At 30.7% G+C, this 27,105-nt stretch overlaps 1 protein-coding gene across 1 annotated transcript in view; it reads left to right on the plus strand.

Moving 5' to 3' along the window:
• The window catches only part of LOC123293878, a 69,046-nt gene that overhangs the window by 37,886 nt on the left and 4,055 nt on the right, over positions 1-27,105 (plus strand). Inside the window, exons 6-9 of the mRNA XM_044874896.1 lie at positions 8,604-8,822; positions 11,755-11,889; positions 12,821-13,019; positions 25,229-25,409. Of these exons, the coding sequence (XP_044730831.1) occupies positions 8,604-8,822; positions 11,755-11,889; positions 12,821-13,019; positions 25,229-25,409 (734 nt within the window). The remainder of the gene's footprint in view (positions 1-8,603; positions 8,823-11,754; positions 11,890-12,820; positions 13,020-25,228; positions 25,410-27,105) is intronic.

A 27,105-nucleotide genomic window follows, 5' to 3' on the forward strand; every position in this document is an offset into this window, starting at 1 on the left:
TTTCAAAAACCAACTTCACTATTCTGCCCGTGCAGTGAGAATTCTTCAACTGAAGTGTTAAAAAAAATTTAGTCAACATGCCTATTATTTTTTACCCCGACTATACAATGGCGAGGGTTATGTGTTTGACCCATATGTATGTATGTTCATCTGTTCGGACCTAGCTTGTAAACAACTTGTCATAATTTGAAAAAAAGGCATCATTAGAAGCATCTTGATCATCCACTGGTTATATGTACCGTCACTTTAAATTGAATATGGCGCCCTCTAGAAGACATAAAGCTATGATGGCACTTTTCAAATATATATATATGTTTTTATATATATGTCTCCAAAATGGTTTAATTAAAATAAAGTTCGAAAACTAAAAACCCAACAATTACAGAATCGCGCTCTTAAAAGTATGAAAACAAGAAAATATTTTCATATGAAATTGTTATGATAAGTAAAATCGTTATTGCAGTCGGGGGGCCTCTAAGATTAAACAGTTTTAACAGGTTTCGACTGTAATGACGATTTTACTTATCATAACAATTTCAGATGAAAATATTTTCTTTTTTTCATACTTTAAAGAGCGCGTTTCTGTAATTGTCGGGGTTTTAGTTTTCGAACTTTATTTTATTTTCGCTTTAAGGTTGGCTGCCATGATCGACTTGTGTAGAGTTCCTTTAGTTCGCTTTTTCTTCTTTTACTAGTGTCTCCGAAAATAATATTTTTGATAAATACAAAAAAAAGAACCGAAAGTCGTTAGTAAAATCTTTTAACGGGAGCTTACATAAATTATATAAATGCATCTCTTCAGTCGCGTTTTTCTCAGGTTTGGTAAAAAATAAGACAATTTGTTTTCTAAATTTCATATCCGTAAGTATATATATTCCACAAATTTGGATATTTTTGTAATCAAGGAATTTGAGTGTAAAGATTCGGTACAAGCCTCGACCGTGACAACAAATTTTAAATCGAAGAGTAGAATCTAATGTATATGTATCTAATTTCGTTACGGTATTCCAAAACGCAAATTGAAATCGTTAACCTTCTGGTCTATAAATTATGGTTCATTTATATGCAGGTAGATATTCATTTGTGGCTGAATATTCTAGTTAATCTTCAGACTCAACTTATAATAGACGTTGCCCTGATATAGCAGTCCTGAAACAAATAACAATCTCTTAATTAAAAATAAAACATATTTGTTGAGTAGTTTGTTTTCAAGTATATTTTTGGTGCTAAACTTTAACCCGTGACTTCTATTCGTTGATTCATTTTCAATTTTCAATTTTGCTTCGTTTAGGAGTTTTTGAATTATAATAGCACAAGCAATAGAGGCAACATACATTAAAGCGTGGGGAGAGTGGCTGGTAAGTTGACACAACCAAAAAGCACTTCTTTAACCTGAACTTAATTCACATACACATTTTTCTTACTGTAAATACATTTAGAGATAGTGTAGAGGTGTGCAAATTTAAAGAACTACACGGGAAAAAAATTCTCAATACCAACCGTTATGAGGTTGTCTCAACCTCATCGTGATATCAAATATGGCTAATGGTGTCACGAATGTGATACAACTACCGTACGGGGTTGAGTGGTGAAGTTAAGACAAACGCATGAGTTGTTTGTATGAAAGTAATATACTATCTAACAAATTTCAAAAATTGTTGTTGCAACATAATTTTAAACAATCTTTTTTTGATTGGTTCTACCGCTTATAAATATTATAACAAAATACTTAAGTGATTGTCACAACTACATGAGCAGGTAGTTTATTTTTAGTGTCCTAAGTCTACAGCTTAATGAACTGCGCTACCGATGCTTTTGAAATAAATACCAAAAATATTATAAAAATAATCAATAAGTTTATTTCAACCTTTCTGTAAGTTAGGAACAACAATCTTCATGTAGTTGGCTCATATGGACTAGACATGATTGATATTTGATCATAATCACCAAATCCTCTATTTAAAGCAAAAGCAAAGAAATTTTCTTTTAATTCATCGATTCGCTTTATTTACACGATTATATATTCCAACTAAGTACAATTCAGTGATTTTGTATCATAATGAATTAATATTTTAAATTCAATCTCATTCTATTGTAAACACAAATATTTAGCTGTACTCGTAAAAATCGTTAGGCACTTGTATGAAAGTGTTTTTACTTTATTTCAATATGAAACAGCCAACTTCGGGATGAGGTTGTCATTAGTTTAATTTTTTTCAGTGTACGAAAAAACATGATTTTTTTAAAACTTTCACAACATCTAGACAAATCATCATACATGTTACAATAAAGACAACTGGAAATTAAAAACATGGTTTAATAATAAAAATAACATATCCTTGTCAAAAAACAAATATTATTGAATTAAATCGAAACTTGATTAAAATTTGAATTAAAACTATGAAAGAAAGTACTACCTGTCTTGTTTTAAGGTTCTAGAATGTTTTAATATTGCTGCAATACACGTTGTAAATGAATAGTGAATTATATAAATATAATGACATATAATTTTGGGAGAAATAACATTGGCAGTTTTTGTTTAGTACTATTACTATTAAAAATAAGGCGCACACACACAGATCAATTTTAGGACAAGCCTAGGAGAACATAGGTTTTCGACAGAGGGAAGAAAAAATTTAGTTGATATCCGTAACTCTTAGTATTTGTGTATCACATATTCATTCTATAATATTTTATACTTTCAATTTGAAATCTGAAGAAAAAAATTTTTCAAAGTTTCCATCTTCGATTGGTTTCTCTCAACTTTTTCTGCCGATTAAAACAGCTTTATAACCATTACTTCAAATTTTTCGTATAACGATAAACTATAAGAAAAAGTTTCAGATTTTCGATTTATAAAGAGTCATTCCTAACATATTGCTTGTGAGAAGAATAATTACAATTCTCTTTTTCCAATTTTATAAACTACCTGAAGTTAAAAAAAAAAAACCAATTAACATTAAAAACGTTTTTGTATCTGTATTTGTCTATAAAATTATTTTCATGGGGTTTCCATATACAAATTGTCACCCCCTTTTTCTCCACCTTAGAAGTTAAATTTGTAAAAATCCGTTCTTAGTCAGCCTCGACATCACAAAAGAAGGAACTATGCTTAATTTCAAGCCAATCGGGTGCATAGTTTTAGAGATCGCGTTGTGAATCAGTGAGTCAGTGGTATTTCGCTATATATATATGTAGAGATTGTACATGTATATTTGTATAACTTTGAACTTTGTCACTTATTAACATAAAATCCAACGAAATTAATTAGTAAACAATATATTTTTATCTTTCTAAAACCATTTAGCCTAAGAGAGACATACAAGTTTTACTATCGAACAGATACGTGAGTTTTCTGTTGAGGAAAATAAAGATTTAAGGTTACTCTAACAAATTACGGGACATCAGCCAGGCAACCAGGGACCGTACGTCTGGGCGGAAAGCCAAACATGTAAAAAAAGTTTTTTGCAACGAACAGATACGTGGTTGATTATTGTCAGAATGTTAACAGAGATTTTAAAAACAGTTTGCCAAAACATCAGCCAGGATTGCCAGTCGAATCGAAAGTTATAAATGTACAAGGAAGTAAAATTTATCAGTCTGTTTTCATGTTTATTTAACACCTTCAAGTTCCCAAGTTGCCTAATATATTTTATGAGCGAAAATTTGAAAATTCGCATCCACCATGAAAAACCGAAATATTGAAAATAATTTTACTTCGTTCGCTACCTAAGAAGGAAGTCAATCCTATTTTAATTTTATACGCTCAGCATAAAATCCTTTATTATGACACAATGGCCATTTTCCTTCAGTGGATATTATTTTTAATGAATGTCACTGTAAACAAAACATAGTTTTTTTTCTTTGGCGACTGAACACTATGCACATCATTTATAACCGATTTTTATTTTTCATATAAAAGCACATATCTTTAAATGCCCAAACAACACATATTCTGATATCTAAATTAATGTTCTCTTCAATTTAGTCCGTTCGATAATCCATTTATCATGTTTTTATTCATATCAATTTTATATATAATATTTTTAGAATACATTAAGAAATTGAATTTAAATTAAGTGATCTATTCTATGTGTACATGAATGATACGATGGTACGCTGATCACCTCGAAGAATCTAGGTAGTTTTATAGTACAAATATAAATATATTATATTGGTGTCTACAAGAGTATACCTAATTAAAATATAAACATTCTAAAATAATTAATTTTAATATTTTAACTTTCAATATACTAACCATTTGATAATTAAACACCTCCTAATATACTAACCAGCATTAGCATTTAAAATGGCATTTTTAAAAGATTTAAGATTTTTAAAATTCAAAAGCTTTATTTTCTAGTTTTTAAATCGTACCCTCAATAGTTTGTAACATCGTCTACCAATCACATTGCGGAGTAAGCATTCTATCTTTTTTGTCATTCTTTCCCTGTTTTTTTTTTTTTTTTTTTTTTTTTTTTATTGAAAGCTTTCTTAGAGTAAGAGTCTAAGTTATCGAAGAGTTTGAAAACAGATTGTATTTTTGTCTGGCAAATACTGGTGGCCATTTCGAGCATGTCATAAAATAATTTCTTATTACTGAAAATTAATTCAACAGTGTATCCAATTCGCAATGTTTTGCTAATAATAATTGATTTCCTACGTACTCAATCTTCTGTGTAGTTTATCTTTCATCTTCTGTGTAGTTGAATAGAGAATTGTATACCCTTTCAAATAATGTATTACAACGTAGGCGCGAAGGAATGAAACCTAAAACTCTCTAGTTACCATTTCTGAACTTCCACATCCCCACCGGGTCAAGACATTATCCCCAGAAAATCAAGTCTCAACAAAAGCTGTTTAATTATTTTATCACTGGGCATTATAAATATTTTTATTATTTATCATTTATTAATACAATTAAACTAAATATATAAAAGGAAAAAATTAATGCATCTTTGAAATTTTCCACAGTTGTTTATTAGGTTGTAAAAACTTCGTAAAATAGTCGACCTTTCCTAGCTTCAAAACTTATCGAGAAAATTTTAAATTGTAATTTACAAGATGGTTTTTTTTTTCATTTGATTGAATGAGCAAAAATTCTAAAAACATTTTCAAAAATTTTCGAAAATTTTGTAATTTTCTTGGAATTTTTGTTTTTTTTTTTTGTTTTTCTAGAATGTTTCACAAAACCACCAGTTGAAGTTAACGTGAAAATTTTCTACACACTTTTTTTTATAGTTTTGGAGAAAATGAATACCAATGTTTTTTCTTAAGTTGCTGACTCACGGGTAAACAGAAATGTTTACGAAAGAATGATTTTAATAAAAGTTATTTTTTTTATTAGGAACAACTTTTACATTTAATTTTCTACTCTCTCTCTCTCTAACAGTTTACAAGAGTCGATGGTTTGGTTAGGCTAGAGTGGGTGTCCTGGGGTGGGGCACACTTAGATCATAGGTACAAGATGGATACTTTTTCATTTGATTGAATGAGCAAAAAAATTATATTTTAAATTTTCATATCTCGGTCAATTTTAAAGCTAGAAAGTCGAAAAAAAAGAAAAATGTGCACAAATACTTCAGCTCTAAAACTCTAAAAAATTGCATTTGAAGTTATATTTGCTGTGAAACTGTGGGGTAATTCTAGGTAAATGATATCCGGAGTACTACACCTTAGGTATGAATAAATTATTTATAGCTAATTATGATTTAATAGTCAAAATTTGATCTTAAAACTATTAGTTAAGACAAAAAAACATGTTCTAAGAAATAAATGTTTTTAACTCTTTATAACTAACTGGAATCGATGAATAATTAAAGGATAACAATTTCGTGTTGTACCTAATTTTATAGTATGCTATTAACTTTAGACAGACGTTGAAAAAATTATTTTAAAGACAACGATGAAAAACTTTTGTTATGTCACTAAAATTTTAAGGAAAAAGTTTTATATTATTAGTGGAGCTCCTGGAGTATTAAAAACATAAAAAGCTCGGATATCGGAGATAGTGAATGAAAAATTAAAAAAAGATACATTATGTTTAGCTAATAATATATATGAAAGAGTGAATGAAAAATTAAAAAAAGATACATTATGTTTAGCTAATAATATATATGAAAAAGTTTAGCTCTTAAAAATTGTGTTATCGATTTTTAACCCCCAAAGAGGCGTGTTATAAATTTGACCGCTATGCTTGCCTGCCTGTGGCACCGTAACTCCTAAGCCGAAGCGGATGAATCGATTAGGCTTTTTTGTTTTTTGTTTGAAAGGTAATTTAACGGAGAGCGTTCTTAGTTATGTTTCGAGTGTGAGTTTAGGGTTCCGTATCCGAAACAACTAAAAAAGAGGCGATGATAATCAAAATCGGTTCAGTTTGAAGAGAGCTATAAGTAACACAGGTAATTTAAGGGAGAGTGTTCTTAGCTATGATTCAAGTGTGAGATTAGGGTTCCGTATCCGAAACATTTGTCTGTTTCGAGTTTTTTTTTTTTCATTTTGTAAATTTCATATTGAAAAATAAATTAATCATTGCAATAATTCAAATTGTCTAATACTTGTTAAAACTAAATATTTTAAAAGAGAGAGAAGTCGGGAAAAAGAATACTTGTTTATTTAAATATTTTCTATTATTTATATATCAATTATTTTCGTAATTTTTATTTACTGAAAAAATTTATAAAAAAAGATAGATTCAGAAAAGAGCTTATAGAGCGGTTGAAATGATGAAAAAGGGTAGAACTACCGTTTAAACAGTAAATCTGAACGTTCAAAATAAGAAGAGTTTGTTTCATCGAAAAATCAAGAGCACAAAAAAAAGTAGTAAATTTGCAATTTATGCTATAAAAAACACAATCCCACTTCGACCACACAAATTCATTCACTATTACGGAAATCCGAGGTCTCCCAGGCACTCCACTCTATTGAAAATTTAGAAAACGCTTCGCAATTTTAGTTAAAACTTTTAAGTGAATGATAATTATTTCTTAGTATTTATTATAAATTAACATGATTTTTTTTTAATATAGATTTCTATTAAAATTATTGGTATTCAAATATTTAATTTTATGTTAATTTAACAAATTACAAACATGTAATAAGTTTCAAACCAAACTACTAAGATAAAAACCTCCTGTTTAAAGAGGTTAAGGAGGTATAACCAACCCAATTGTATTTTCAATGTTTGCTGTAGTCAATGATAGAATAGTTGATTAGCTAGAAGATATCCAGACATACTTTGACGATTCTTCTGATTAAATTATTTCAATATAACCGTTTATTTTAATTATAAAGTTAATATTATCTTAATACTCCTGAATACAATATAATTTTATACCTTATATACAGCATGTCTACCTAAGTTGGCTACATACGGAAAACTTTTCTATTTTAAGGTTTACGAAAAATAGTTATTCGCTATAAAAATGCTGCTTTTGAAAATATTCACTTTTTCGACATCAATTCGAAGGGTGAACACAAATTGCAAAAGTTCGTTATTAATGTTAATGGACTTCTGGAGTGTATAGGCCATTTAGAACACATAATTAGGGAAATGGTTCAAGAAATCACTCCCGAGATATTAAGAAGTGGATTTAAAAAATATTGTGAGAGAACAATTACATGTATGAAGACCCAATTAACCTATGTTGCTCATTTACGAACTTAACCTCACTTTTTACGTCCTAAAAAAATTTTAAGATTGATATCTCGTTTCGTTTTTGAGTTACCGTGTTCACAGGCAGGAGAACAGACATTCAGACAGACAATCAGAAATGGATATTAGGAACACCTATACCAAAATTTTGTTCGTAGCATCTATATTTGCGTTACTAAACTTAGTAAATCTGATATATTTCGTATATATATACATGGTATAAAAGTTTTTCATATGAAGCCAAATTACGTAGAGACGCTGTATATGAAATATATCAAGGTATACCAAGTTTAGTCCCATGTTTGTAACGCTTAAAAAATATTGATGTTACGAACAAAAATTTTTTAAAGGTAAAGGTAAACATCACCATTATAAATAGTGACCCAGCACTGAAGTACGTTAAGCTTAGCGCACCATCTTCTGCGCCCTCTATTTCAAAAACGATTCAACGAACATAAAAAAGTTTCAGACAAAATTTGTAGAAATTTTTATCTTCTACAACTTTTCTAATAAATGTTAATACGATTGAAGGTAAAATAAACGAGATATTCACAAAAAACTGATTTTCGAGACTTTTTACTTCGAATATCTAAGCGAACGCGTGATCAATTGTGACTTTTGAAACAACATTTGTATTATCAAAATAAAGGTTTGTACAAAAATTCAGCTTATTCGGTTAGATTCCGAGGTTTACCACTTATTTTGACTAAGATGATCGAGTTAATTGTGAATATTTAATTTTTTTTAATACTACGTAATACTTTTTTGTCATGTATTTTATCCTCCTAACAAAACTGATCCTTATAAATTTTTGTGAGTGTATTAAAACACCTTACTAAAAATCTACATTTGTATGCCGATACGTGCTACAAACTTTAAACAAAAAGTAAAAACCAATTTAATATGTTTGTAGAAACCTAATTCAAATTTAATTTATTTTGATTTTAAGATATTACAAACGAACATCAAATGGTGGTGGAACTGCATTGTATAAACCACCGTCAAAGCTATGTTTACCCGTATTTAGTCAGCCAGAATATCCAAGTTTTATAGCTGCAGCACATAAAAAACATCGCACGCATAATACAAGCTCAAGAAATAACAGAACTTTACAACAGCAACAACATGTTGGCGAAGCGATGAATGATGCAAGCAATAATTCTGAGAGGTATTTTTAAGTTATTGATAGAATCTGTAATCATATTTCTCAATTTCAGTTTGTATGTTTGATGTTTATTTATCTTATTTCCGTTTGAAAATGGGGCATTTGATCATCGTAATTTTCAATTTTGTTATTGACCCTTCTTTCACATTGTATCGGAGTACGTAATTTTTGTTCATGTAATAATTAGAAACCTCTAAAGCAATATAAGCTTTTATTATTCTCAGGGAAATATCTCATTTACTCTGTAAAAACTTTACATCTATATAATCTGAATTACCATTTAGAGAGTAAACATAATCTTCAAAACATCACTTGAACAACATTCTTAATCTATAATTTCCCTGTGCCTGCACCATAGTATTTTTTATTCCCAGTCGGAAAACTTCGTTTGCCAGAATATTATCGGTATCAGCGCGGTTTTTTTAGGATTCCTTTTAACTTACTTACTCGATGTTAGAACAACGAAAACAACGTTTAACGTATTTAAAATCAAGTTGTTACTTAGCAAAATTTCGGGAAATTTCGTTATCGGGCGCCCTTTAATTAAGAGTTTCATGTAGCCCCTATATTTACTGCTCCACTTATAATTTGCTTTTTTAATAGTATTCGCACCGTGTGTGAGTTTTATTGGAGGTGTTTTCATGGTAACGATAAACTACTTTAATTATAGAATTGTATGGATGCATATATAATTGTATGGATTGCATTTATGACCTACATTGAAAATTTAATATTATTGCCTCACAAATTTAAATACATAAAAATAATTTACATTTATAAAATAATATTTTTGCAATTTGATTTCTTATTTTCACAATTTTTTATGCATTAAGTTTAATTAATTAGTGTTTTTCAATAATTTTAATTTGACATTCACTTTAACATTTACATATAAATAATTGCAAATTAGTCATAACAGCCTCCTTTAACGCCAAAATTTTTCACTGGAAGCGCTGGCATCGATTTTATTGTCCCGAACATGATTACGCACACAACGAATTGCCAAAAAATGTGACCGTCTATATCGATAATATTTGTGTTGTTTATTAGTTCAGTAAACTGGAATTTTTACTTGGTCGCTAAGGACCTTAAAAACTAAGTGCCCTGGAAGTTTTTCCTATTCGCTTGTAACTGTGTCACTAAATTGATTAAATTGTTAGAAACAAAATTTATTTACTGTTCGAGTTCCTATAATTTTCCTCAATTTAAACAAAAAAAGAGACGGTAAAAAAATTCACTGGAAAAATGTGGTTTTCATGCAAATTTATAAATTCCATAATTTTAAAATCTACATTTTATAATTTGTAAATTTAAATTATTAACTTAGCTATAAAAAAGCTAATATAATATTTATTAAAATATTTTGACTGTATTGATTGGGTTTCGAATGCCGGTTTTCTGAATGGCAACGATTCACTGACCCACCAAGAAGGTTAAATTCTGTTTGAATTTTTAGCGTTTAGTTTCGACCATTTAACGTGTCGAGTTGCCTCAACTTGGGTCATTTTTTTCAGGGAATTATTTTTTTCTTTGAATAATACTTTGAATTTTACAATTTCACATAGGTTTGATCTCTATAACGTATGGGCTAATTAAGTGTGTGAATTTTGCAAACAAAAATTTCTTGCCCCTCTCTTGGGGTCATACGGAATCCAGGCACACCTGTTTCATATTCTTTACAAACATGAATACTATCATTCCGGACATTTTTCATCAAAATAACAGATACCCTGAAAATTTTGCAGTGGCCTTTTGAACCAATATAAAAACAGTCCCAAAAATTGTACTTTGTAACTTTACTGAACCCTATCTGGACTTGTTTGGAAAATTGTAAATTCCTTAGATATTAATTTATCTAGTGTAGTAAGTAAACATCTTCGATAAAAAAAAGTGTATATCTCTATTATATATTCTAAGAAGATATTCCTGTAACTGTATCTCGTGACAAAATTGCTAATGGATTCTCATATAAAAGAATTTTTCACATTTATTTTCGAAAACTCCTAACACTTTATTTATTAAGTATCTAATTTCTCTATTTATAATGAATATCAAATATCAAATAATATCAAATTTCTAATGAAACAATTAATTTTCCGTCTCAACTATCAATTTCTCTAACAATCTAATTTTGATTAGTTGTAGGGCCTGACGTAATATTACAATCATTTCAGAACGGCTGAAATATAAGGGAGGCTGTCGTCAAGGTCGTATCTTACAACATTTCCTCAAAGAAAACTTTCATAACCGGTTACTTCTCTTTCAGGAAATTTTATCACTTTACTTGACACTTTGATTTGCATTTTTTAAGACATATGAATCAACGAGACTTCGAATTTTATATTTATTTCATTTCTAGAACTTTCCTTGAGAATACAGTTTTATATAGATAGCGATTATTGGGTGTGGTATTACGCGATTATTGGGTTCAGTAATTTTATTTACGAGTTCTGTATTAAAATTTTTCCGGATAGCATGGCAGTTTGGGTGACTACATACAAACTGAAGGTTGCGGCGTACAAATTTCCATTTCATCACTTTATACCTGTACTATAGGGAATCCGCTACAAATAAACCTTCATTTACATAAAACTGCGCCACGTCACCTAAAAAGCTGCGTGTCAATTTGCGCTTGACCTCAATGATTCAAAATACTTGTAAGGATTAACAGTTAATAGAAAATGTTTTCCCGCACTTTCCCGTCGTGTGTTGTTAGGAATAATATGTTTACGTGCATTGTTGGAACCCTTCTACGAAAGCTATAGCTGCGCCTGGGGTTCTATAAATTTTTTCAACGCTATTGATGCGTAATTTTTTTTGCATATTTGTAATGTAAACAAAGTGTTTTTTATTTTATAACTTAAAGTAATTTTTATTTTATTTAGTCATTTCTTTTGAAAAATCATATAATGCTTATGTTTCTTAAATATCAAAGGGTTGAATATGAATCTGCACCACCATTTTATACAGCACCGGATGATAGTTACAAAGTAATTCAACAGGAACGATTTCCGCTCCATCCCAAAAGAAAATTAAAAAACAAGTTGTTAACACTTAGAAATCCAAAACGGTAAAAACTTTTATTTTTCATAATGATATTTTAGAACTTTGGCTTACATAAGATATGGGTGTTCTTTTTTTGACATACAACTAAAAATGTATATATTCTCTATTGACTATTCTCCTTATTTTAGACTCAAAAAGTAAAAGGTATAATATGTAGTCAAGAAAAGAGATTGCCCTGCAAAAGGTTGCGTAATTTTTATTTTCAGATATGTTGAACTTTTTAATATTACACTCATAATACCAATTTGAAAAGAAGAAGATATATGTAGAAAAGGGAGGCAAAGTCTTTTTTTTATCTTCTCCTGCATTTTTTTCTGAAATTTTCCTCAGCAAGCTTCTTTATAAATTTTGAATGAAATCTCAGTTAATACTGAGATATATTTAATTTTTACCTTTGCATATTTTCATAATTCCGTATCTGACTAACTACTTGGAATTTTCTAACTTATGATAATATGCCACCTGTACGAAATTTAACGCTTTTTACAATTGATATTAGAATTTTTTTGCTTAATATCACTGGTAAGGAGTTGCTGAGGATAAATCGGGAAAAAATTCTTAGCGGTTTTTTTCAAAATGGCACAAAACATACAAGGGTGGGGAGGTCAAAAACTTAGGTTTTTGCGAGGTGAGTGTACATACTAGAAAATTTAAATAATATCACTCCTGGGCTATGGATGAATCGTTGAAAGATCGTACGGTCGACTCCAGCAACTTCTACGTTGGATTTTCGGCTACATACTGCCAAAAAAGAAAGCATGCAATTAGGTGTCAACGGCAAGTAGTCGAATATCGTCTGTCTAGTAATAAGCCCAATTAAAAAATCAAATCTATTTTTAGTGTAAGAAATTAAAAAAAAATTTAAATCAACGAAAGTTCACCTTAAGACTTTAATTTTCCAGAAGATTTTGTGACTTTTTTGTTATTTTTTTCAGTGACTCAAACAATACTCCTTCCTGCGATATGGAAGGTTTGTTAGCTCATTTCGAGAATTTATTTGATATAAAAGAGAAAGAATATGCCGACGAATTATCATCTTCAAAAGAGAATGTTAAAGACAGAGATAAAACCATACCACCAAATGCAAAATCTGTTAAGTGTACACCAAGTCAAGCAACTTTGAGAAGAAGCCGGGTATGTTCTGTTAAATTAAGAAACCTCCACTCTCCAAGCGTCTTACAACTAACTCAACACGTATCGAAGCTTCAATACATGTCTATAACACCTCTTTCTTAGATGGATTGCTATCGCATATATTCTGTCATACTCGTGGTAGGCCTATGATAAATGTTATGATTGCGTTGTGCGTACACAATATCGCCTATTCATTTCTGAAATCTTTCCTTGTCTTATAAATAAGAATGTCCATAAAAACTCGCAGTCAAGTGCTTTTTCTATGACAAGAAGTGATTGGCCTATCCATTGTTGTTTATATTAACTACAAAATAAAGTACAACTGGCGAGGTGACCAGTTTACAGACCGATTTGTCAATGTGTGACTGGTCGGGCTTGCGATTCTCCAAGTGAATGATATAGTTTATTGTTGATAATTATAATAGAAAGCAAAACATTGACACAGAAGTATAAGCATAGAATTTTTACAATTAACATTGTAAAAATGTTAATAAAATTAACATTGTTTTAATCTTCATTTGTATATATTTAGAACACACCATTTAGGACAGATGGAACCTTCGCCCGCAAGAGCGACCTCAACTTATCAGAGTCAACTAGGGTCCAAAGCTTGATCTATTACAAAATCTGATGATAAACAATAGAAACTTAATATTATAAATGTACACTTACTTCATATTATAAAATCGATAGTAAATTCGTCTGCCAGTCTTCTTGACTTATGCGGTTTAACTACCGATCCGATTTTGACTAGTAAAAAACAAGAACTAAAATATTGCAATGGGTTGAAAGAGGTGGAAAATATTCACTGTGGAACTTGGTGGGATCTGAATAAGTGAGAAACCTTCATAACTGGAACTCATGCAGTGGTCCCAACACTTTCGCACTGAAATACCACTGTTAGTATGGGACGAAACAAACCTCTACACCTAGGATTCGTTCTTTCGATTTTATCGTCATAGTTACCTCTATAACTGAGACAGCGAGTAAATTTTGCATGCCTTAACCTCTGTAACTGAGAACTGAGATAACATGGTTTTGTTTGTTTTCTTATTATTTCATATTCTATTCGTAAATTCTGCACTTAACTAATTTTGAGCCTCGATGACCTTCAGTTTTAGTTTTGCTTTACTATCATACAGATGTTTATTTAAAAAATACCGAAACGTAGGCTCAAATTGTTATCAGTACGTGAAAAACTGAAGTTAATATCCGTTTATGGAAGTGGGAAGACACGCGATGAAATTTAATGGACCAAAATCTACTCTTTATAGAATAATTCAGAATAAAGATAAAATTCAATCCCGATGTTCCAAGGACAAGGAAAACTAAAACGTGTATGTTTATCAGAATATCCTGAACTTAAATAGTGTTTGCTAACATGTTTCATTAAAGAAATGGCACAAGATTTCGCGCGAAGGCTCCTTATTCATAATTTTTGTCGCAGCAATGAGATTGATAATACGTTATTTCCTGACCTCCATTAATGGAACTCTCTGTAAATGAGGCAGGTGTTTATTTATACCTGGATATCTGAGACACTGGATAAGTGGAATACCTCTATGTCTCACTTAAAAATTCCTTTATGTCTCACTTAACCAGGTTCCAAGGTACATAAAAAATACTTTGTACTGATTTCTTAGAGCTTTATACTATTGAATTAAACTCTAAATTTTTGAAGATGAAGTGTCTACCTATTATTTTCGCTAATATAATTATTTTATGTAGCCTTTGGGAGTATAAATCCCAATATATCCTTCATATAGTCCGTAGAGAGCGGAAGAAATTGGGAGAAGGTACTTGATGAAACAGCTATATTAAAAGATGTAAGAGAGTTAAGAGATGATAGAGAGCAAAGTTTTTAGCATAGTTTTGAATGTACTATCACTTTTTACATTGTTTTGTAAATTATTTTTGAGGAAAGTTTGAAGCGTCCGGCGAAGCGAATGGGTAGCTGTTAGTAATCCATACACCCAAATTCAATTATGGTTTTATCCATATAAATAATTCTTTAAGAGATTTTAATTACTTGCGTTGATTGAAACATTCAGTTAGTTTAATTTTTATAAAAACATATTTAATTAAGAAAGACATTTTTATTATAACATAAAAATATAGTCGAAAAGGAAATGAAGAGGATTAAATAGGCCGACACGCCGTGTAACTTGTGTGTACATCAATATTTAGCTTTATCTTATAACTAACTTCATCTCTCCACATTAGGTTGATTTCAATTATAAAGTCTGTAAAGCTAACAAAGTATTTTAGTCTAAGAAATATTTAATAGTTTTTAACAGTAAAAAATCTAAAAAGTGTTTAAAAGTTGTGTTTCTTCAAATTTCACAATCATTCACGAACAACATCTTAATGCGGCGTGCAACCGCTAAGAAAGTTATGAGGAACTTTAAAAATCACATTTAGGAGATTTTAAGGGTCACAGAATACAAACTTCATGCTTAACGTCCTCGAAATACGAAGGTGGTAGTTCCAAAACCTCATAATCCCCTAAAATTAGTTAATTTTGCTATTTTTAACAATTTAGAAGTATTTTATTTTCAATTTCAATTAAAATGGAATTTCACAAATTAAAGCTCGCAACAACAAGCGAATAAACTATCCTTTTTTAAACGTTAAATTCGAATTGAGAGGCTCAAAAACGTCTTAAGGGCAAAATGTAACTAATAAAAAATGGTAAAGCCTACTTTTAAGGGATTATGAGAGGTTGGAACTCCTGGTTCCACATTTTGAGGGTTTTAGGCATGAAATTCGGGATCATTGACTCATAAAACATCCTGGGTATATTATTTTGAAACACAAAACAGTATTTTTTTATCGTCATATTTTCGGGAGTAAATTTGTGATTTTTCTTACCCAATACTGTGAGGTTGCCTATCATCTGGTGCGTTGATAGGTGCGTTTCACCAGATGATAGATGCGTTTCAGTAACGTTTCTTTGCTCCGTATATCTCAAAATTGGTGAGCACATGTAAATCAACTGTTTGAACTGTCCTACTCGATTTCAGAACCCATTTTCAAGATAAATCTCACTTAAAATTCATCTTGAAAACATCTCGCCCACAGCAAAACGCTTCGTGTACTCCTACTCGAAATTGAAGTAATTGAGATGCGAAAAAGGCTGTACTGAGGATTTTCCCTTCGCTAATTTCAAAAAAATACTTTACATGATATATCAACAACAACAACAGTCTACTCCAGTACAAAGCTTTCAAAGTCTTATATCTTTATACTTATCTCTTGTCTATTTAAAACCTACACATACGAAATTTCTTTCTTTGCTATTAAATACAGCATACCTTTCACCCCGCTCATATTATTCCAGTATTATACAGACCATATCGATCTCTGTTGTATCATTTGTTTAAAGTGCTACAAATATGTTTTTTGGCTCAATCGATGACAGAGATAATTTTATTAGTGCCATAGGTTAGGTTAGGTTATATAGACTGTCCACGAAGGACACATTTAGGCTATAGAGCCCATTGTGATACCACTCCTCAATTTCAGAGGCTGAGTGCGCCTCCTTCATACATATACCATGCACTACACCAGCCCATCACAATTATTAATTAAATTAATTTTTGTTTTTTAACGGTGGGAATCGAACCTGCTACCCTAGGCATTCCGCGAACGGAATTGGTTATGCCTTAACCAACTTAGAGATTAGTGCCATGTGTTGCACTGTTTTTATTAGTGCCATGTGTTATAGCCATGTGTTGTTTTCGCATCAAGCACACGCTTCATTCTTGCCAGCCATGCTCAAAATCATATTTTAACAAAAATTGGTGTAAAATAACCTTCTCAGTACAGCCAATATCATGGCAATTGATATTATTATTTTATTGGTCTAAATTAAACAGTTAAAAGTTAGAAATAAATTGAAGGCATTTATTTGTCTTTGACAAATAAATTGACATTGTCTTTTTTTAGTAAATCAGTCCAAAGCCTTGGCAGCTTAATGACTTCAAGCTTCAATTACACAGTTTATATTTATTGTTGAATGATTTTACGTATACGCAAGAATGCGTATGTACAAATGTCTTTTATTATATAGAGGTGGTATTTTTAAATCAATATACTACCTACACTATAATCTTATAAAACCTTACTCAAACAGAAGAAACATTACTCATCAAACCTTCATTTCATAAGATGACTGTTTTTCTCAAAATATTAGTCAGTCCGAGTCCAGACCACACATTTTCGTTTTGTGGAAAGATGCTCTAGTATCATGACGTAGTCTAGACTTCTATTTCACCAAAAAACATCTGTAGAACCGGTAGTAACATTTGCAGAAGTACGAAGCTACAGTACACGATTTGATATAATTATTAAAAACAATGTATGTATGGTCAAATAGAGCGGGTTCATTTGAAACTTTCCACCACGACAAAACCTGTAGCAGCTTCGGGGAGCACAGGATAATGTCAATGATCTTTGACTTGATTCTGCTTGTAAAGGTAAAAGCAGATGTTTATAGATAAGAGCTCACAGAGCTACTCGCGTGTGCGAATTACTATAGGATTCCATTCTAATTCACAAAAATAAAAAATTCGGTTTTCTTGCGATAAAAAAAAAGTTGACGTCCAATGCAAAAAATTAAATGGGAAAGTTCTAGATCTCAAAAAAAAACTATCGATTGACGTCTGGTCGGTTCGATACAGACTTGGGGATGTGCCGAGAAAACTCGAAAAAATTAGCGAAAATAGTCGTTTTTAAATTTGTTTATAACTTTTTTTTAATTTTAATGTTGATATTAAAAAATTTTGAAAATTTTTTGAAATATCGCATTTTTTCGAAAAAAAAACACGAAATTGTTATCTTTCGTGAAACGACGGCTATCATCCCGTTAAAATCTAGTGTTTTTGCATCCCAAATATACTGTTTTCGAGTCCCTATTTCGGCATCAAAAATTAAAAATTTCACTTGCTTCTAAAATATAATGATCGAAAGAGTCTCGACGAAGAGATTAAGCCCCGAAAAACCTCTCTACCATAGTCCCTCGGCCAAGAGAAAAATTTTTACGATAAGTATTTTTTTTAAGAAAAATTTTCAAAAATTATGCTAAAAAAATTGAAGATTTGAGAACATATTATTCATAACTTCACCAAATATCAACTTTAAAATCGAAAAAGAATAAAAATTATAAACAAATGTAAAAATTACTATTTTCGTTCATTTTCTCTTTTCGTTTAACTTAGCCATTGATTAGCCGTAAACGAATAAAAGCAATGTTTCTTGATTTGTTTTCTTCTATAACAATGTATTTTTGTTTTCTGCTCATAGCAATTTTGTCAAATTTAACATTGCGCCTCTGTAGATTAATTAAATTAATTTGGGAACAGAACTTTAAAAATATAATAGAAAAATATGATACGATTTGTGACCATTTCGCACAAATTTAGTAATAAATTTTTTTTATAGTTATCATCGTTATTGCTAAAATCAAAACAAGAAAATAAAAAAAATTTTACAAAATTAAAAAAATGTGATTCAACAACAAGCCAACAAACAGTCGTTTCAAAAACACGTTTAAAGAAAAAACATGATAAAACAAGTACATCAAAAACAAATTCATTAAAAATAAACAATAGTATTAATGATAATAAAAATAATGACAATGATAATATTGATAGTAATAATAAAAATATGATCGATGACATAACATTAACGTTAAATAATAAAACATCAACACCAAAAGAGGTACTGGCATCATTAGTAGATGACCAACAACCGCACGAACAACCTCAACATCCATTCAGTAACGATATGACTTCTGATTCATTGGATAACTTATTGGCAGATCTTATGGCATCAGGTTATATAAATCAGAAACAACATGACAAAAGCAAGTTAATAAATCAGAAAATGCGTGAGGAAGCACAAAAAATTATAAATGCACAATCGATATGTTGTTCATCACCATCACCGAATACATCCAAGAAACGATTAACTGAATCACCACCAGATCCGAATCAAATCTTAGCTGAAGAAGGTAGCCACGAAATTGACTATTATTCAGGAAAAATTTATTTTAAATTGTAGGTATTTAATAAAAGATTAAACATAACTTTAATTAGTATTAAAGTTATGTTATGACCGTTTGAGCGCCGGACTCTTTTAGGTTATCTGCTTTATTTGTTATAAATTTGGGATTCCTGTTTATAATACCCTATATGTTTGTAATACCTATACAGGGTGGGTCGTTTTTTATCTATAATGGCTAATAGCTCATTTTGTAGTTAGCCATTCAAAAAATAACTTGAACAAAAGTTGTAGAGTTGGATGGGGAACATCATGTTCTGACATCAGATTAGGTCTAGTTCATTGGGTTTCTTTTTTTCGAATAACATTAGCTTTCAAAAACTCGAAAATTTCTTCTTTTCCTTCCACAAAAGCCTGTATGATGCGTTTTCTTGAACATGCCGTCGTTTTACAAACTCAAATTTTACAAACGAAACCTGCCTAAAGTGCAGAAATGAATTATGACCGAAGATTAAAATTACTTGTGTCATATAATTATTCAATGCGAAAAATTCTGTATAAAAATTAGTCATAGATTTCCAAAAAGCTAAATTTGATGTATCTAGGAAAAAGAGTATCGATTATGTTGTTTATGTTTGTACTATAAAAATAACTAAAAATTACGAGGGTGTTTTGAGAGAGACAAGTGAAATTTCCTAATTTCCCGTAGCAAAGAAATTAATTGACTCGTATTTACCCGTTCAAAATCTATTCTCGAAATCTATCAAAATCTAAGTTTGGCCAAGCTTTTTCGAATGGCACCAACCGCGATCAAATCGGACAAATCGTACAAATCGTTCAAAAGTTTTGAGAGGTTTACATACATCCACACACACACACACACACTCATACATACATACATACAGCCATACAGACACCCTCGCGGAAGTAGTCAGGGAAGCTTCCTGACACCTTAAAACGTCGAGATCTGATGAAAACTCGATTTTGGCAAAACGGGGTGAAAACAATAACTTAGAAGTTAAAAAAATCTATAAAATGTTGCAAATGGAAATTTCCGATTTAAAAAAAAAATGTATATTGCGATTTCGGTTCGGTATATTTCGAAGGATTTCATCGATTTTGATTAATCGTGTTACAAATTTGACCCGACTAATTATATGCAACTCTCTAATATATTGATTGTTCGTGAAGGTGATAATAATACCTACAGTTGTGTTGGTAGTACGGACAATACTAGTGATGGCGAAATTGCTGTTATCAATAGCAGTAAAATAAACAATACTATGACAACAAGTACTCATAATATGAGTATTCATGTTGATAATAATGGAAATACTAATGCTGGTGAAAATGATGAGCATGGCATTTGTAAAACTACTGGTGCTACTACATCAATGCCAACGCTATCTCCGTCAAACAATGACAATAATCATACTATCAGTAATAATACCACTTCATCCCCAAATGCCGATAACACAAAGAATAGCCTGGTAATTATTATTTAATAATTTTATCCCTTTTTGTAAGATCATGAACACTAATAAAACAACGTGGAGAAGAAAGGAGTGCCTTTTTAAAAATGTTGTAAAACAAAAACCCACCAATTTTTCCAAATAATTTTTTACCATCTTTGAATACATAGCCCAGGAGAATAAAGGTTTTTCATTTTACAAAATTCTAAGTGAAGTTTTTCACCGGAAGAAAATGACCTATGGAAAGTTCATTGCAAAATCATGTGCGCAAAAAAAAAAATTATTCAAGATCAAAGGTCGTAAAAATAGGTACTTTTACGCACAGGATAGTTTTTTTATCCATACATTCATTTTTTTTTTTACGGTGTTCATAAAGAAATAATTAATATTTCTATTGCAATGGCGAATAATTCGTGCCTCGTTTGTAATGATGAAATATCTTGAGAACCATTATTTCTACGGATAATTTGTATTTTTTATGTAAAATTAATTCACGAATAAATTTTGTAATAGCTTACTAATAAATTAAATACTTTACGAGACATTTGAAAAAACCCTGTTTTTGCGACCTTTAGCCTCAAGTAATTTTTTTTCGCACATTATTTTGCAATGGATTTTTCATAGGTCATTTCAGGCATCCAAATAAAGATAATTAAATATTTTACAAAACCACTTTTCATCTTGAATTTAGAGTGAATTTTTTTGGCACGCTAACAAAATCGCGAATTGACCTAAATAAAATCTTAAAAACCTTCATTTCGATAAACCCTAATATCTTCTAAAATACTGAAAAAAAAATGTTTCGTACAAAAATTATTCAGAGTGAAAGGAGGAAAATGTCGGTGAAAAAATTTCACCGAAAACTTGGATTTTCTAGGCAGATTGGCTTTTTCTTTGTCTTATTTTTCTGGGCTAACATTAGTAAAAAAGTCTTTAAGAATACTACAGAAGTAAGTTAAAAACTAATCGGATCTAGCAACGTACGCCATTTCCTACGAATTTACCTTAAAAGAATTGCAGCTAGATAAAGAGAAAGAAAGAAACTGTAGGAAGATGACCCACCAACAACAGTAATGGAACAGAATTGACAGGCTGTTCAAAAGCTGCTGAATGCGATGAATAACTTGGTCGCCTTAAATAATGTGTACACCTAAATGAACGCCGTCTTATTGGAGCTTGATTGGTTTTTTAATATAATTTAACAATTACTTTTTATTACGTATTTTAAGATGGTAAAAACATTATTTGAAAAAATTTGTGAGCTTTTGTTTTACAGCATTTTGTAAATCATACACTTCTCTGTCCCACCCTGAAATGCCTGACCATTGAAAGTTAGCGTTTTTGTATATATGTTATATATGTCCAGATGAACAAATTTTTCTTCTAGAAAAATTCTCGGTATCTTTCATGGACCCCAACAATTTTTGGCAAACGTTTTTTTATTATTTATACCGATAGATCATCGATCGACTAACAAATGGGAAAATAATTTTGTCGGATACTGGATAGAACGGACTGTCCATTGTGTATTATCGAGTATAATGATTTTTGCCAAAAAATAATTTCCCAATTACTACTCTATACTCACGATATACTCAAACGCGTTTCTGCAGGTTTTCTTACTATATATCCTTTCTGTTCAGGGAGAGTGTCGTGCTATAATGCCCATATATCGATAGGCTTTTCAACAGACAAGACGTGTCACTTTCTTTGCTGCAGAAAAAATGTCCATCTATGCCTGGGTTATAAACTGTAGTAAATTAACGACCCACTATTGTCCTTCAATTATGAACTTCCACTAGTTACCAATATTAACTATTTTCTTCATTTTAGCCCACAAACAATAATTCGTATCACATACCAAAAAAAATTGAATCTCAAAATTTAAGTTTATTAAAATCAGATCAAACTAAATCATATTCACACATTTCAAGTCAAACAAATTATAATGAAGCCAAAGTCAATGCAGAATTCTTAACAAAATCCACCACGAGTAATTTAAAGTGCGATACTGAAAGCTCTAAAACAAATTTATTACAAATGAATATACCATTAAAATCAACAACTGGTATTAATCATCACAATACGCATCACGATGAAGATCGAACTGTAGCGCTTGAATTACATCGATCTAAAAGTTATATAATTAAATTAATTGATAGAGCACTGAGCAAAGAATTGGGCACTGCACCAGAACCACGTTTAACACTTGAGGTAATCAATTTAGTTTTTTAATATATCAATTTTTTTTTGTTCATGGAAGAAAGGCCTGCACGTCCACACAATTGAATGCATATCACCATAGCTACCACGATACCTGCAATTTTACGGCATCCAACTGTCTCTACGTTTACAGATATATTGAGAATTTCAGCATGATATATGTAACAAACCCTGAATGACCGGCCCCGTCGACTAGCTATTTAAAACTATAGCTACACAATATTTAACGCACAAGCAATGCTTTGGTTGCAGCCCATAATTACGAAAATGTAACAAAATTTATCTTCTATAGTAGAAAATAGTTTTCAAAATTTAAGAGTAATTCTTATGTACCTACGAAAACAAAATTTGGTATTTCTTCCTAAATAATAATAAAATTGAAGTATTCATTTACCATAGACTATCGATATTACAATATTTATGATTTTAATGTTCTAAAACATTTAATTTGGAAGGTCCCTGTGAGCAAAACCTAAAATAATGGAAATATTTATCAAAAATAGAATAATATGTTTTATATTAGAACGTTAAACAGACAGAATATTTTTTATTTAAAATTATTATTCGCTAACAGGAAAATTTTTAGATTGGCACGATTTAAAAAAATTATTTTTCCTCAAACCCTTATAAACTATTTATTCATATTCATAAAATTTTGTAGATAAGGAAATACAAGAAAATCTGTCAGTTCAAGTATTTAGCACGTTCCGTTGTATTATCTTTACCTTCCTTCAATCACGACAGTGTCTAATGAACAACGTTCGTGACGTAACATCAATTGACTATAAATTTTTTTCATTCTATTGGCATTCAAATTAGATGTTGAATGAAAAACATCAGTTGAATATTTACTTCAAAAGACCAAATTTTCAGAAAAAAGTCATATAATCGAGATATGTGTGTATAATCATAATAGCATCTGGGTTCATAATTACACGGTTTCCAAAAAAGTATTGGACCTGTTCTAACTTCGGAAACACAGGACTTAAAAAAAGATTTAGAGAGATAATTATTAATTGGGGATTCCGTTCTTACAGAGTTGCCTAAATCTATTAAAATTTTAAATCTATATAAATAAAAAAAGAATATTCGTCTAATGTAAAAACCAAAAATATTGATACAACCAAACACTCCTTTACTTTATGCGACATTGCAACGCATGTCGGATTCAGTTAGTATTTAAGAATTAGGTTTTCGAAGAATATCCAAACGGAATTCTTCATTATTAATAAACAAAATAAGCAATTACTAACCGACTACAAGCCTATGCTATATTTTTTTGGGTGAAATGATCCACCAGGAAACATATTGAAAAAGATGCTCCTATTTATTTGTAAAAGTAAGTTTAAGCTCCATGGCGTCTTGCGTGGTACATGTGAGTACAGGTGAGAATATGAAGGTCACAATCCTTGCACCAGCGAATATGAACAGCGCAGCGTTGCTAGATTCTAACTCTGCATAAGTATTCAAAGAGAATTACATAAATGCCACACAGAAATAAATCCGGTAACTTCGGTACCCGGTATTTCTGTACGGAATTTATATAGTTGGCTATGAATACTTATGAAGAGCTAGTATCCAGCAACGCCGTAAATATTTGCTGGTGCAGGGATGAGATACCAAGGGGTATGATATCCACATTCTCACCTGTACCGCGCAAAACTGACGCCATTGTACTTCATTTTACATATAGGAGCATCTTTTTCAACATGTTTTCTGGAGGAACATTTCAGCCGAAAATTTTTAGCATGAACTTGTAGTCTATAAACAAACAATCAAACACGATTCATTTTTTTAATAAAACAGATCATCACAGATGCACTGTACATAAATTGTACTCAATTATTTTGCAAATTGTGATAGCTTCATCAAGCCTTTTGTTTAGTAGCATAAATGAGGTATGTTTTTATTTTTCGAGCACATAATTAGCACTCAATTATTCTGAAATTTTTCAATTTCTTCACCTTTATTTTATGGCTTGTTTCGTTGTCAGAAATGACGACAAAAAATATTCGATATATAGGTACATAGTTTTCGCATAACGCATTTTCAAATCAGTTAGTAAGAATTGTAGTTTGACGGACAATGATGGAGCGTTAGTAGTTTCAGCCTGATATCTTGGTTGCCCGGAACGTGCATGGATAATCCCAATCACGCGTTGATACAGGCTGGAATAGCAGTCCTCGGCTGGAATATCAGTGAGGGTTGAGCCTATTTAAAAACCATATGCCAGGATAGATTTGATCCTCCTGTATGATATGTTTTAGAGGCCTCAGCTCCCAAAGATGCGAAAGCGTTGCCCGTAAAGCTACGAACAAAAAAAAAACCAATGTTATGCACGCAGAACAAGATATATACTTTTATGTTTGAATACTTTATTTGATCCATATTTTAGTAAAAAAAAATAATAGAAGAGGTAAATAAACCAAACCGCAGGAGTTATGTAGTCAAAACTTACCCACAAACTTGTTCAAAATAATTTAGTTGCTTGATGTTTTATTTTGTTTACAGTCTCCTTCTACAACACATCGACATCGTATTCTACTAAACACAAATATTGTTAATAACAAAGAGAAAACTGAAAATATTTCACACTTGGTGACTAATTCGAACACACGTTCTGCAACAACAGATGTAAATGTCGAAGTTTCAAAAGAATCGAAGCCTTCTACATCTTCATTCAAAGTGCATAGTGAGTACAAATTTAATATGATCTTTTCAAAATAGCTAAGTCGACTGATGCTTGAAACTTGTACACACTATGAAATGCAAGACACCTTTTTTTTAAATTAAAATGTTAGCTTTTAGACCAGTGTAATATAAAATTCGTATAGATTCAATTATCAAAAAAATACCGATCTCGCACAAGTCGACTTAATAAAAATTAGTGTTAAGCTGAACGGTTGAATTTGATTTTAAAACAATGTGCTGTACTATCTATTATTTAAAAATATTTTTTGAATTAATAAGTTTTCAATCAATTAATAATAGACTCTGGGACCCCGCGGGTTTTTTTTAATGAATAAATACATACTTGAAACTTCGTGAGTGCAGGCTTCTTTTTGACAAGTCTACCAAATTTTCGACTTTTTCGAAGTGATGCGTTTTCAAATGAGCATGATGACGTCATATTTGAGTTATCGGTTTGAAAAAACGAGGCAGGGAATTTTCCGGACAAGACCACTTGATAACATTAATAATTATTAAACAATCCAGCAATAGTGAACTCTGTATTTAAAAAAAAATTAAGTATGGCATGTTCAAGGTGGTAGAAAAGTTCGTCAGCGAAGTATTTATGTGGGATAAAATATTTTATCGCTTAATAATAGACCTTTTCATTTCAATTACGATTCATTATAGTTTCAGGCATACAGTAATAAATTAGATAAAGATAAAATATATTTTTTATTCATTTTATCACATTGGTTTTTAACACACTGTCCGAAACAAAAGGTAATCAATTTTTAAAATGAAAAGATCTGTTATTAATGTTATCAAGTGGTCATACTGTTCGATAAATTCCGTGTTGTATGGTAGACTCGCCAAAAGGAAGGCACTTACGAAGTTTCAAGTATATATTCATCATTTAAAAAAAAAAAACTATACCTGTTTCCCTTGGTGCAACAGGTAGAAAAGTCAATTCTAAAACGAAAAGTCCTCCTCTATCTGTTGATCCTTCGCACGGATAATTAATATTAATTCGAATAGGCAGCCAATCAGAAGCGTACTACAGCTGAAAGACAATGGGGGAGGAGGGTTGTTAGTAAAAAAATGCGAGAGTGAGATGCGAGAGCCTCAACGTTACGCTGACGTGTACTTATGCATGCATGTGCAAGTGTATGGATGTGTAGGAAATTTTCGTCTTAGAATTTTATTTTCTACCTGATGCAACAAGGGGCGTCCGTTACTTCCGAGACACCTTGTATTATATTAAATGATTTATACAAACAAAAAAAATAAAATTTTTTTGCACATTAAAAAATCAATTATTTATGAAGTAAGATTTTAGATTTTTTTGGGGAAATAATATCAAATTGCACTTAGAAGAAAAATACATAAAACGATTGTGAAGATTTACGTTTTTTCGTACCCATTATGGTTCTCCATCGACAGTTGTTTCTGAAATTTGTAAAGAGAATAAGTACATCTCTGAAGTCCGGCAAAGCACAAGAATATAGATGACATACATGTGGTGTCTCGCCTGTCTGATAAAATTCTAGTTACTTCTGGATATAATTTTTTTAAACATCACACAATCTCTATAGATAATAATATAATAAACTTTTTGTTTTAATACTCCGTGAACGAGATTTTTAATCTTATAGATTTAATCACGAATTTTTCTTTAAGTATTTATAGACTGAAATAGCAATTATTTTTCCTTTATT

Source organism: Chrysoperla carnea, chromosome 1 (assembly GCF_905475395.1).
Source record: "Chrysoperla carnea chromosome 1, inChrCarn1.1, whole genome shotgun sequence".
Classification (NCBI taxonomy): domain Eukaryota; kingdom Metazoa; phylum Arthropoda; class Insecta; order Neuroptera; family Chrysopidae; genus Chrysoperla; species Chrysoperla carnea.